Source organism: Hemibagrus wyckioides, linkage group LG19 (genome assembly GCF_019097595.1).
Source record: "Hemibagrus wyckioides isolate EC202008001 linkage group LG19, SWU_Hwy_1.0, whole genome shotgun sequence".
Taxonomy (NCBI): Eukaryota; Metazoa; Chordata; class Actinopteri; order Siluriformes; family Bagridae; genus Hemibagrus; species Hemibagrus wyckioides.
In genome coordinates, this window is record NC_080728.1 from 15,578,221 (window position 1) to 15,592,433 (window position 14,213).

The window sequence follows — 14,213 nt, forward strand, 5'->3', positions numbered from 1 at the left end:
TTTCCAGATGTACTTAAACTAACCCCTGTGGTCAAGCACATTCTGGCTCATATCTCCCTAGACAAATTAATTACAACTCCAACATCATCTAGTCATTTACTGCAGCGGTTAAATATTCTGCCGTGTCATATTTGATTCTCAAGTCTAAATAGGTGAATAGTATGAGATGGAACATGTGGCTCACAGAAACTCTGTGGGATACTAATGACCTCATTGGCCAAGTAATTTTATCCTCAGTTAATTAAAGAAACAGTGAAGTCAACACTCATGCACATATGCACGTGCTCACAGACACACACACACACACACACACACATCAAGAGAAGGTTAATGAGAAGGAACAGGCACAGAAATGTTCTGAGGGAATGCTGATGGACACATGGCATTAATTACCAGTAATGAAGATTCTACATTAATGCTCAATTACAAAGCCTCAAAGGCTCAAGGGAAGCTGCACTCAATTAGTTACATCTTGCAAGCTGGTCACTGCTGCTGTATTAAACTGAAAACATTCCTCGTCTTTAAAAAAAACCAATGAGCAGCCTGCTGTCATGTAAAAACATTCCTGAACAAAACAAATATGGATTGTTCATACCCAAAAAAGCAAAGAAAGATCTGCATGCTGTCTGCAGGACATAATTACGATAGGCAGTAAATTTGATCATACCGGTCACTGACACTTGGTTGCTCAGTCAGTGTGTGCTGCACATTTTCATATATCTGCTCACACATTCTTTATAACAAAGAAAGGCCTGTCCAAATTCAGCCAACTTTTAATACATTTCAGATCTTGGCCCCAAGCAAAATGCAGTCAAATGATTTGTGACTGGTTCAAAATGTAACAGCACACACTGTGATTCCCATCAGAGTAATGGATTATTGCAAGACCACCATATGATCAAATCCCCTTAGGTCATTTTGAGAGACCTCAGCAAACTAGATTGCACATAATATGCTGTGCACATAGAAGAATGCATCATGTATGGATGGGTGGATGAATTCATGGATGTTTGTGAATAAAAAGATTTGTGGATTGGGAGATATACAGTGGATGGATGGATGGATGGATGGATGGATGGATGGATGGATGGGTGGGTGGATGGATGGATGGGTGGGCATAGTGATGGATTGGTGGATGGATGGATGGGTGGGTGGGTGTAAGGGTGGATGGATGGATGGATGGATGGATAGGTGGATGGGTGGATGGATGGGTGGGTGGATGGGTGGGTGGATGGGTGGGTGGGTGGGTGGGTGGATGGGTGGGTGGATGGGTGGATGGATGGATGGATGGATGGATGGGTGGATGGATGGATGGATGGGTGGATGGATGGGTGGATGGGTGGATGGGTGGATGGATGGATGGGTGGATGATGCACATAATATGCTGTGCACGTAGAAGAACGCATCAAGTATGGATGGGGGGATGAATTCATGGATGTGTGTGAATAAAAAGATAAGTATGTGGATTGGGAGATATACAGTAGATGGATGGATAGATGATAGATGGATGCATGGATGCATGGGTGGAAGTAGGAATGTTGGTGAAAATATGTGTATATGGGTGTTTACAGTAGATGAATGAATGGATATGTAGATATGTTGATGGATGAATTTATGGATATATATAGATGGGTATGTGGTTAAATGGATGGATGGATGGATGGATGGATTGATTGATTTATGGGTATTTTTGGTGGATGGCTGGATGGATGGATGGATGGGTGGGTGGGTGGATGGATGGATGATATATAGGTATGTGGATGGATGACTGGAAGGATGGATGGATGGATGGACAGATGGATGGATGGATTTATGGGTATTTTTGGTGAATGGATGAATGGATGGATGGATGGATGGATGGATGGATGGGTGGCTGGGTGGATGGATGGATGGATGGATATATAGGTATGTAGATGGACGACTAGAAATAAAGGTATGTGGATGGATGACTGGAAGAATGGATGGACGGACAGACGGATATGTAGGTATATGGATGGATGGATGGGTGGATGGATGGATGGATGGATATATAGGTATGTGGATGGATGACTAGATATATAGGTATGTGGATGGATGACTGGAAGAATGGATGGACGGACAGACAAATATGTAGGTATATGGATGGATGGATGGATGGATGGATGGATGGATGGATGGATGGATGGATGGATGGATGGATATATAGGTATGTGGATGGATGACTAGAAATATAGGTATGTGGATGGATGACTGGAAGAATGGATGGATGGACAGACGGATATGTAGGTATATGGATGGATGGATGGATGGATGGATATATAGGTATGTGGATGGATGACTAGATATATAGGTATGTGGATGGATGACTGGAAGAATGGATGGACGGACAGACAGATATGTAGGTATATGGATGGATAGACGGATGGATGAATGGACGGATGGATGGGCGGACGGATGGATGGACGGATATGTAGGTATGTGGATGGATGGATGGATGGATGGACATATATACAGAACTTCATCTTGATTATTCACTTTAACACTTACTTTAGTAGGGTCAGGAGGCATGACCCCTTCCACAGTAAAGGGGCTTCCTGGCACAGGGTTCTCATCATAACTGATGTCCACTTTGTAGGGTCCCTCTTCTGGGGGAATGTACTTCACAGAATGCACTTCATTGGCAGGTCCAGACTCAACCTTGCATGGGATTGGCCGACGAGAAGGTGAAAGGATTTTCACATCCACTTTGCCCTGGCCACCGGCTCCACGTGTGTTAACGGTGAACTCCTGATCTTTTCCAACATCCACTTCTACGCAACACACACATCACAGAAGAGTCACAGGAGACATACACATAAAATACACATTATATGCGTCAGATGGAATGTCTGCTGACTTACTGGTGTTAAGTCCTTGGACTTTGACCTTGCTGAGGTCCAGTGGAGGAGCAACAGTGATAATGAAGGGGCTTTTAGGGATGGCGTCACCTCCATGGCTCACGGAAATGATCATGTTACCCTATAAAATAACAACAGGAGAAATATAAAAATATTTATTCTACTATAAGTGAAGGCAAGTGTTGCACTGGGACAGTTTAGTTTTATTGATTCAGGGTGTAAAATGTGTATCTAAGTAACCTGATATTCTGTCAAATTTACTAGAAGGATACTTTATTAGTTATCTTTAAAAGTAAAGTGCTGGTATTATGCACATGGACAGCAAAATGCTGCTTTCTATGTTTAAATACAACTTGGACATAGGGCCATTACTCATTATACTTTAAAACACCTCTCTTTTAACATACATATTTGTTAAGGGAATATCTAAAAGTGGAAACACCGCATGACTTTCAGACTGTTTAACATCTATCAAACCTCTATTAAACTGGGCAGGAAGTGAGCACCATATGTCACAGAGGGATTTAATATGTCATGACAAATCTGCTCACATCTGACTCTCAGTCATCAAGCAGCAATTAACACTTTGTCAAATCAATTACCACACACTACATTTATAGCCACGAGACCTTGAATTCATTAGACCACTGAAAACAGCGGCTGTGTGGGAGTTGATGTCCCTCAGCAAACTTCCTTCCTCCATCTGTTTCTAACACATTACTACACGTGTACTAAGAGTTCAAGGTTTTTATTTTATAAAATCCTTAAAAAAAATGCTTATCATAACAAACACTGACAGGACTTAATTGACCGTGATAGACCGTGAACAGAGTATAGAAAGTGTTTAGAAAGTGTATAGATAGTTTATAGACCCTAAACAGACAGTGTATAGAACGGTTATAGACAGTTTATAGAAAGAAAATAGGCTGTGTATAGAAAGTGAATAGACTGTATAGACAATGTATAGGCAGTGTATACAAATTATATAAAAAGAGTATAGACAATGCACAGAAAGTGTATAAAAAGTGTATAGACAGTATATCATCATTGTACAAATAAGGATGAGTTTAAAACTTTGCATATCAAAAAGAAAACATTCGTATTTTTTAGCAAATAAGCCTAAGTAATTTAGCATAATACCATTACTGTGTTTGTTTCCCTCGTGATAACAAGCCACAAACATTAACAAAGAAATTAGTTCATAAGTTTGCATCTAATTCTCCATATTTATTCCTTAAATCTCTGTATTTAGTATTTTTCTGCTATATTTGTTATTTGATATATTTTTTGTTATATTTTGTACCCTAATTTGGGTTTTGTTAGTATTTTTGTTATATTCCTTCCTATTTTATCTATTACTGTGTTTGTGGATCTATCTATCTATCTATCTATCTATCTATCTATCTATCTATCTATCTATCTATCTATCTATCTATCTATCTATCTATCTATTTATCTATCTATCTATCTATCTATCTATCTATCTATCTATCTATCTATCTTCCTTTCTTAATGTGATATAAATGATTTCTAGTAATTCGTATTCACACTCTATAACCTCAACCTATACACTGAAAAAAAGCTTGTTTAATTAACATAATACAAATATATAGATTCAGATTATTTTTTTTAAACAACAACTCTATAGTCTACAGTTTTGTCTGAAACGATTATTTTAATGAATTAAATGTTATTTTTAATATATTATAATTTTATATAGTAACAATGTGCACATGAACTAAAAACACAACTGTGCTGTTATACACAACAGCAACCCATTTGTTTCATATATAGTTATGTGTCATTATTATCATTCGAAGAAGAATAAAATACGTCCTCTTTTTGGAAAATAATTGACTTTGGGATGGTGTCACACTACGGCATGTTGTAAGTGTCAGTGTAATCTCGCACTACATTTGCCCTTCCTCTTACCTGCTGTAGCGCAGTGTAGCGGACAGTAAAGGAGTAGTCGTGGTTATCGATGATCTCGAAGTCACTGACAGCCTCTCCTTTAAGCGCTCCTGTAAAGTGCACCTCCGGCGTGGCCTTGCCTGCTCCTTTAGTGTAGATGGTGAAGTGTGTTGGCTTGCCCACTTCTACACCTATACCCATTACACACAACATCATATAAATCACGTAAATCACTACCACCTAGTCTAACAAACTTCCTCACACACTGTACCACAGACGCAGAACCGTACCAGTCTTGCAGAGTCCCGGACCCTCCGCTCTGACTTTATTAGCATCGTGAGAGGGATCCACTTTAATACGGAAGGGGCTGATGGGTATCTCCTAGAGGTGACAGAAAAATTTTGTTACCACCGTTTTGAAATCTGAGGAAGATGCTAACGTTAATAAGTATGAGAATCATACCTGATCAGCAAACAGCACCATGATTGTGTATCGTCCAGGGCCTGGTGGTGTGTATTTGACAGTGAATGTGTCGTTGTCATTTTTGATGATGTCGAAATCGATGTCGGCCTCGGCAGGGCCTACCACTCCGGGAGCGCACTTAATCCCAATGCTCACATCTCCTATATGATGGAAGACAGAGAGGATGATTGTATACAGTTTTGAGACAGGTTGCATACACCATGGTGAAGAGATAGATAGATAGATAGATAGATAGATAGATAGATAGATAGATAGATAGATAGATAGATAGATAGATAGATAGATAGATAGATAGATCAATAAAATAAAAATAAAATAAAATTATTTATTTATATTAAAAATAATAATATAAAAAAATATATTAAAAATAAAAGATTTTAATAAGATCCAGGACTCCAAGGATTTTGAGATTTTTTTGCCCACATGGTAAGCGTCTCATATTTTTCTCTGCTGTCATTAAATGAACTGAAGCGTCTGCATTTATTACACTATGACTAAATTATTGACATAAAATATAATGACAGAAAAAATATAATACGGTTCTACTACTAAAATCGGCTTAAAATCCTGTAAGTGAACTCACATTACTGTACTCTTTGGGATTCCATTCAAAGCCATTTTTATTTTATTTTATTTCCACCTGCACCGATGATTGCTGACTCGTGAATCGTTTAAGATCAACACAATGTGATTTTTGCTTACTCATGACGTACAAGTGTTTGTCCTTTGCTTACTTGTGATGGTTTTGCCATAATATTTTTAGCATTTTCATGTTTTTCTCTTATTTTACCCATGAGCATTACCTAAATGGTCTTTAGAGTGACTTTTGCATGTACACCTCAGTATAAAACTTGACTATTTTCAACTTTTTAGACAACAAGACCCCAAGGCATTTTTTTGTGCCTGCTGATTCTTCAGTCATTTTGATTCTGGTGAAGCTGCAGTGTTTTAATAGACCAGAAAGGTTTACAACTTATACAACGTGCCTCATGTGATCTTATGCCTAGTTTTCTGTGTGCATGCTGTGATTATGAAAACTCCCTAGAGTCTTAATGCGATCTAGAACTGAAAAAACAACATCAAATATGAACATCCAGACAGTTTTGGATGAATGATCTAAACTCTGAAAGACCTAGGTCACTCCTCTTGTACCAAACTCAACTTATACAGTTTCTATAAACAGTTCAAACCTGTATTTATTATAAGAAAAAAAATATTTACACCATGAGAGCTGAAGCAGTAGTAAGATGTTCACACTGACCTTGGCCAGCCTCGCTGCAATCCACAGTGAAGTAGGTGGGTTCATTAGCTTTCAGGCCACTTTTCTCCACACCCGGTCCATACACCTTCACATTCTCAGGGTGGCTGCCCTCTCCAATGTTCACCTGAATTTTATTTGAGACAAGGACGCACTGATGTCAAAACTCCTTGTAGTGATACTGTACTGATATGACATTGACTGATACTGTATACAGCTTTTCACACTAGAACTAGACAAACAATTACATAATTGCCAAATCTGGGGAGACTCTGGACCTCGCATTCTGAATGCACTACCATCTTGTTCGATCCATCTTGTCTTTATATGTAATACATTTTCTCTCCATATGAAATCTGACTTTTCTTGGTCACTCTGATGTGGAGCGCTGAATAACTGGGTATTCTGTGTATCAGGACAAGCTCTTACCCTGAATGGACTGTTGGGTACATTGACCTCGCCCCAGGTGATAATGATGGTATGTTTGATGGGTTTCATAGGGATGTAGATGCAAAAGAAAGTGCCATCACCATTGTCTGTAATTTGGATGTCGATAGGGTAACCTTCAGAGTCCTAAAAAATAAGCACTAAGTTAAATACAAAGGCAACACATGAAATAAAATGATTTCTGGCATCTATTACAAAATGAAGGGACGCGTGTGGAAAACAGCTAATAAAATAAATTTAAGAGACTCTGGATAGAAATGAAAGGTTTCTGGAGGTTCAGCGCACATTTATACAGAATGCATGTGGATTTCTGTGCAAAGAAATTACTGAAGTTAGATACCTGAGCGTAGATCTTCAGCTGACCCCTGCCTGCACCCTGAGCGTCTATAGTAAAGTCGGCTGGTTTGTTTACGATGCAGCCAGTAGGCTCCAATCCAGGACCATAACATTTCACCTGCATCAAGAAAGAAAAAGCCGTCAGGACTGTCATTATGTGTGTTTTTGTAGCATTATCAGATATTATGGTTATCATTATGATTATATATCCTATATAATTATTAGTGCTCGTGTAATATCAAAGTGAAATCAAAGGGACAGACCTTCTCAGGAAAAACATCATTGGCTGCAGGAAGGATATGTGCCATGAAGGGACTGTCCTTAATGTCCTCATCATCACAGATAACATGGACAGCATAGTCTCCAGGCTCTGTGGGCCAGTAGAGAACATCACAGGAGCCATCACCCTTATCATCACACTCAATCTTAGCCTGAGACGGGCCTTCGATGGAGAAACCTACACACACACACACACACACACACACACAAACACATTAATATCATGGGAGAGAAGCTTAAGTTTGCATACCTATGCACTATCCTACCATTTTGTAGTCTAAACAGTGTGAGTAGTGTGTTGACATTGAAAACACTAACAAGAAAACATGAATTATGGAATGTCAGCGGAAGAGGGCGGAGCTACCAGGCACTGACAGTGGATGAGAAAAGAATTCAGAGAAAAAGATGGCCGATGACACAAAGGTGGACAAACCATCTTACAAAAGTCTTTTAAATTAGCTCATGTTATGTGATTTATTTTTCAACATTTAAAAAATTTGCTGCATTCTGCTAAAGCTAGCGGCATCACATAGCAATGTGTTTGAGATTGCCATCTGTCATCGACTTGCAAACGGCTTATACCTCCTATTAGTACCATCAGTGTTTTATTTGAGATGAGAAGACTCATAACTAAAACTCATACACTAGACTCTAATGTACATAGTGCATAGTGTAAGTGCATAGTGTATAGTACATCATTTGGGACACAGATAATAAATCCAAGTCATCCAGACCTCTCACCATGAAGGAGGAATAAAGACTATCAAAGAGCCTTACCCAGAGTTCCAACCTCCGTCCCGATGGCCTCCACAACAAAGTCAGCTGACTTGCCCACCATGCCTGTCTCCAGACCTGGACCCCATGCTCTCACCTTCTGAGGTCCTGCATCCTCACTGATCAAAACCTCGAATGGACTACACACACACACACACACACACAAATACAGAGTAAGCAAGGTGTATCACACTTTTTTTTTAATCATACACATAGTGATTATAATATGTATAGAGATTAATGTAGTTGAATGCCCTCACCTGCGTGGGATGGCGTGTCCTCCCCAGGTGATGACCACAGTGTATTTTCCTGGAAAAACTGGGTAGTAGTTACACTCGTACACCCCATCACCCAAGTCACACACCTTCACTGGTTCATCTCCACCCTCTATATCGTAAAAACAAAGATCATTTGAATAGAAATAACAGATATATCTCATCAGGAAGCAATCAGAAAGACAAAACAGTTGTTTTCAGAATTCACTTACTTGGGTTCTTAATGATGACCCGCAGGTCTCCGCTGCCTGCCCCCCTGGTGTAAACTTTAAAATCAGCCACCTCCTTCACCCGCACGCCCTTGGGCTGTAGACCTCGTCCAATGGCCCGGCAAGCGTTCGGGTTACTCGCTGATGAGTAAGGAAAAAGGTTAGGCTTGTACACTAAATAAACTATCAGACGCATTTAGACACACTGACATACAGTAAGACAGAGCTGTTGGGTTTTAGTGTTAGTTTGGATGAGCATGACACTGCATATGGAGGTAAAGTATGGGGGGGGGGTTATATGCAAAATTAATAGGTCAAGCACAGAGTTGGCATGTATACGTTATTTCACAGATTTCAACACATTCTCAAATGCTAAAGCAAGACAGCTCTAACATATCATGCTAGCACAAACACGTTTAGGATTCTGTTTCATAATGAATTACTACAACAAAAATGCAGTTACATATAAATAGAATGATTTTTGTTCATTTTGAGCAAACTAGCTAAGAATATCTAACCTGACAGGAAATCTGAGAAGATATTTATGTCATAAATATAAATATAAAAGTTCAGAGTCTTTAATGTTAAAGCTAGCAAGCTAGCTTACATAATCTAACAGCAGCTAACATAAAAAAAAGGTTTGTCATCCATGTTAATATAATATATTTGCATTAATTACTGTTAATGTAAGTTGAGATAATGTTAGCTAACCTGACGGAATTTCAGAAGATAAATTAAATACATTAAATTAATCCACAATTAATCTGGAGCCAATCCCAGGAAAAGTAGAGCATCTTTACTGTTAACATTAGCAAGCTAGGTTCATAACCTTATTGAGCCTGGGCACAAAGTTGGAGATTTCACACAGAATTGTGCTAAAGGCCTTTTTTGTTGTTGTTTTTATTGTTTTTGTTTTGTTTTGTTTTCACTCTAATCCCAGAGAGCTAGCCAAATTAATATGAGCAGACCTGAGAGTTATTCATAATCTTCAAAGCTAAAGCTAGCCAAGCTAACAGAATTTCAGCTAGCCAAAGAGATGGCTTCTGAGGAGCTTATAAATATAAATATTAATAATCTTTCCTGTATACAAAGTATACACAATACAGTAAATGAGGATATAGAAGACATATTCAAACAATGTACGTAAGCAAAGCTAATATGAGCTAAACTGACAGAATTTTAGATAAGATTTAAAGGTTATACATATTATTATAAATGTTAACACGTTAACACGTTAGCTAACATGAGGCAACTTGACTGCTAAATTTGACGTCTATTTACTTTAAGTTTCTTTGACCCTGAGAGGAATTTGTTATATAGCTAGATGGCCAGAACAAGCTAACTGAGTAGGATATGACATGTTGTTTTAAAAAAACAGAAAAAAAATGGGTTTCATGTCATAAACTGGCTCCGAATTAAAGCCCTTTTCAAAAAGCAAACTGAATCAATTTGTAGTTACAGCCTCACCTAGACAAACAATAAATAAATAAATAAATAAATAAATAAAGACAGCAAAAAATATAGAAAACAGATGATTTGTGTTTGAATAAGGTTGAAGTCTTCTTGTTGTGTTAGTGTTAATCAAAAGCATTAAATACACAGATAATGATGATGATGATGATGATGATGATGTAGCAGTAATAACAACGATGATGAGGATGATGATGATTTACTAGACGTTCACTTTGACAACAGCCCCCTTATGCCAGATCAAAGTTTTGACAATAATTGACCATAAATTCCATGCGTAATATTTTGTCACACAACAGTTAAGGTTATGATTATTAGAAATTAATTCAAAAGGTTGGGTTCAGTAATTATTAACTCATACATTATGGATATGTTAATTTTTGGAGTTAGCAAGTATTACAGAATTAAAGTTTCAGATCCAGCCCAACTGCACAGTCATGCAGCTGAAAATGGAGCGCGTGTAAAGGTGATCGTCTGGTTTTCTTTCTGCGGGATTAAACACGAAGCCGCAGCAAATTGAGTGTTTGTCTGTTTCTAATCTCTCACACACTCCTGCATACATTCCAATCCCTCCCTGCTGCAAGCTGTGTGGAAGATTTTGCTGTCGCAGATGGCCAAGCACTGGAACATGCCAAAAAGCCAGGGGAAAGAGGGTTTTCAATCCTGATGGATTGAAAAGTCAAAAGAGGGACAGGGAAAGACAAATAGACAGACAGGGTCAGGGATGGACAAGGGAAAGACAGAAACGGTCAGGGATGATTTGGGAGAAACCAAGAGGAACATAGGATGGAGGGAAGCTAAGCGACCAAGCTTGCGCAGGCATGTGCCGCACCCCAGCGGGCCGTACTGACTTGCTCGCCTGGGTTTGGGCGGCGTTGGGGGGGGCACTTTCTTGGACTTTTCAGAGGGCGGCGTGCGAATAGACTGAGGGATTATCTGAACCGGGGAGCCGGCTGGCACGCTGCTCAGAAGAGCTAGAATGACACACAGGCGAAAGAAAATACAGCAACACTTTCAGAATATGTGTGTGTGTATATATATATATATATATATGTTTGTGTACCGAACCCCCGGAGCAGAGAACACTTAGAAAACCTCCGGTGGTACCCAAAAACCACGTTCCAGCCTGGACACTCACACAGCATCACACAGTCAGCATACACATATTTCAAGAAATTCATTCATCACAGTCCATCATTAGGTCCCTCTCTGGAAAAACATCCATCATCCAAACCACATTACGCACTTTAGTGATTATGCAAACAACAAGGGATTGACAAGAAGGGACTATAATGGTCAGGGACAGATAACAAAGGACAGAGATTAACAGGGAATGGGCCGTCTAATAGGCCTGGGTTGAAAGTAAAAAGGTCCATTTAATAAAACAGGGAGGTGTAGAAGGGTGGGTGTAAAAGTAATTACACTTGATCAGGATTAGATAAATCATATAGCAGGCATGTTGGGTTGTCAAGTCTCACCCTCTGAGATGTGCACAGTAAAAGGACTTCTGGGTATTTGCTGGCCAGCAAATGTTACATAAATAACATGAGGTCCTTCCAGTACAGGGCCGTATGTGCAGCGGAAAATGCTGTCGCCTCGGTTCTCCAGTATGATCTCCACCGTGTCCCTGCGACCCTGTGAGTCCACGATGATCACACCCACGTCACCTGCACCAGCACCTGAGAGAACACACATATGTTTTCATGTAAAACATTTAGAAAGTAAGCAAAAAGCTATCCTTTATTACTCTTTGCTTTGGTGAATGTAATTCATTTACATGTCTATGTATACTTGTCTACCTGCAGTATAGATGTCGAAGTATGTGGGCTTGTTGGCCACATTGCCCACTGGTTCCAAGCCTGGACCACGTGCCTGCACCTTGTTGGGGTCTCCCAGAGCTTTGGACACGTTCACAAGGAAGGGGCTGTTGTTAATGTCTTGCCCAGCAAACAACACCTTCACCTGGGCACAGAAAGAAGCAAACATTTCCTTTAATATGTTTGTGAGGTTTGCATTTGTTTTCCTGGGGGGGGGAGCACAAGACATGGCAAATTTATAATACCAATACTTCACCCTTGAGAAGAGATTCTAAAATACAACAACAATCTGAAGAATATAATTGAATAAATAGCCCAACGTCCATTCCATTACTGTCATAAATCTGTCATTGGTTGCCCTAATGTGTCACAATTAGCCTCAACCTGTTTTGGGTTTTTCCACCTTAACAGGCTAACAGGTTCATCCAGCTTCTTTACCGGCTTCTACAAAGCCAACATGGTGGCCTCAGGGTGAAAAACTCAAAACAGGTGAGACTGATCATGACACATTATGGCAACAACCAGTGACAATACACTGGTGGAGACATGACAGGAGTCAAAACACACCAGCAGCATAAACAAAACAAACGCATGAAAACGCTAAAAAAAGCGGGCGACGGCGACGTAGCGCTGCAGGCTGCTTCACGTGCTGCGTGGCTCGGCTCACTGCGCTCGGCTCAAGGGGGAGATTTGTGACATTTACCTTATAAAGTAAGTATAAATATTTACTGACATCGTAGATTTTACAAGAATCACAAAAATCTAGCTCTAAATATCAAGTGACAAGAAAACACGACTGTGAGTTAATGAATAAACACAAATCTGAAAATTGTGTGATAAAACTGGGACATGGCCTCCTAAATTCCCGAAGAAAATAGAATAAAAAAAAGAAGACTTTGGCAGACATTCATGACTCAGTCACTGGAGATTATGGTGGTTTTCACACTGGGCATGCTGGCAGTGGTTTAAATGTGAGCGTGATTGTTCCTGGCTCCCCACAGTGTTGGTCTGGCTTCAGACTCACTTGATTCTACCAAACCCTAGTGGGTTTGCGTTCATCTTACATCAACACAATGTGCATTGAAATCACAACCATATCGACTCAACAACGTTTTTGTATTTTTATTATTATGGTCCTATTATGTGAAGTAAGGCATCTCACCACCACAACATTGCCCAATCATTAATGCTACACGTTTCATGGAAACTATACACATACACAGGAACTGTGGCATAGTTTCAATTGCCACCTCCTCTCTGGTTCTGTACCATGGTGCTCTTCCCATGCTACCCCACATGACAGCTTTCATGTTTTTAGACTAAACTACCAGTGTGAAAGCCTCATATATTGCTGAACAGCTAATTGTTTTTTTGCTAATTGTTTATCTCAACTGACAGAATGATTATGTGATAATTACATGTTTAACAGATTGGACTATTCCTGTTCTCCCCCTTCAGTATGAAATAAGAAAAAGGTTGGGTACCTTATGAAGACCCTCCACTTTGGGCAAATAAACTACAGAGTAGGTTCTGTTCTTGTCGTTGTTGGGGATCACCCGAGCCTGGAGGAAGTACAGATGACAGACACAGGTGAATTTTTGTGATCTTCATGTGATCTAGATTTGTACACTCTACGCTAATCAGGACAATAAGGTATAAGCTAAACGTTTAATAAATAAATCAGATCTGACCTCCTCTGTGTGGCCCTCAGGATCCTCGATGTACACCAGCACCTCGCCAAGCCCCGCCTCCACGGTCTCAACTATAAACTCTGCTGGTTTTAACACCATGTTGCCTCTGGGCTCGATGCCTTAACAGAGAGAAGGATAAAGACATTAAGACAAGTCAAAACTAAATAACAAAGACAACAGGGTGGATCTGATTTGAGGGAAAATAATCCCTCACCAGGGCCGTAGGCTTTGGCTCTTTTCGGGTGCAGAGTTTTGGAGCGCAGTGGTGCACCGGGCTTCAGTTTGGCTTTAGGGAACTGGGACAGGTAAGTCATGACAGAGTGCTCATCCACATTCGGGTCCACAATCTCCTCAGGAGCTATAACCTGTGCAGGGCAAAGGTCAAAG

At 39.8% G+C, this 14,213-nt stretch overlaps 1 protein-coding gene across 6 annotated transcripts in view; it reads right to left on the reverse strand.

Annotated features, from left to right (window-relative positions):
- The window catches only part of flncb (filamin C, gamma b (actin binding protein 280)), a 79,121-nt gene that overhangs the window by 22,895 nt on the left and 42,013 nt on the right, over positions 1 to 14,213 (reverse strand). For 3 of the 6 annotated variants that reach the window (XM_058416782.1, XM_058416785.1, XM_058416781.1), the window contains exons 4-21: positions 14,041 to 14,191; positions 13,827 to 13,945; positions 13,620 to 13,697; positions 12,118 to 12,280; positions 11,797 to 11,997; positions 11,170 to 11,292; positions 8,852 to 8,989; positions 8,625 to 8,751; positions 8,368 to 8,504; positions 7,575 to 7,768; positions 7,316 to 7,429; positions 6,958 to 7,101; positions 6,532 to 6,655; positions 5,250 to 5,410; positions 5,078 to 5,168; positions 4,809 to 4,978; positions 2,880 to 2,997; positions 2,527 to 2,789 (exon numbers count right to left, since the gene is read on the reverse strand). In XM_058416782.1, coding sequence (XP_058272765.1) covers positions 2,527 to 2,789; positions 2,880 to 2,997; positions 4,809 to 4,978; positions 5,078 to 5,168; positions 5,250 to 5,410; positions 6,532 to 6,655; positions 6,958 to 7,101; positions 7,316 to 7,429; positions 7,575 to 7,768; positions 8,368 to 8,504; positions 8,625 to 8,751; positions 8,852 to 8,989; positions 11,170 to 11,292; positions 11,797 to 11,997; positions 12,118 to 12,280; positions 13,620 to 13,697; positions 13,827 to 13,945; positions 14,041 to 14,191 — 2,616 coding nt within the window. The remainder of the gene's footprint in view (positions 1 to 2,526; positions 2,790 to 2,879; positions 2,998 to 4,808; positions 4,979 to 5,077; positions 5,169 to 5,249; positions 5,411 to 6,531; positions 6,656 to 6,957; positions 7,102 to 7,315; positions 7,430 to 7,574; positions 7,769 to 8,367; positions 8,505 to 8,624; positions 8,752 to 8,851; positions 8,990 to 11,169; positions 11,293 to 11,796; positions 11,998 to 12,117; positions 12,281 to 13,619; positions 13,698 to 13,826; positions 13,946 to 14,040; positions 14,192 to 14,213) is intronic. The other 3 variants (XM_058416784.1, XM_058416786.1, XM_058416783.1) reach the window with 1 other exon arrangement.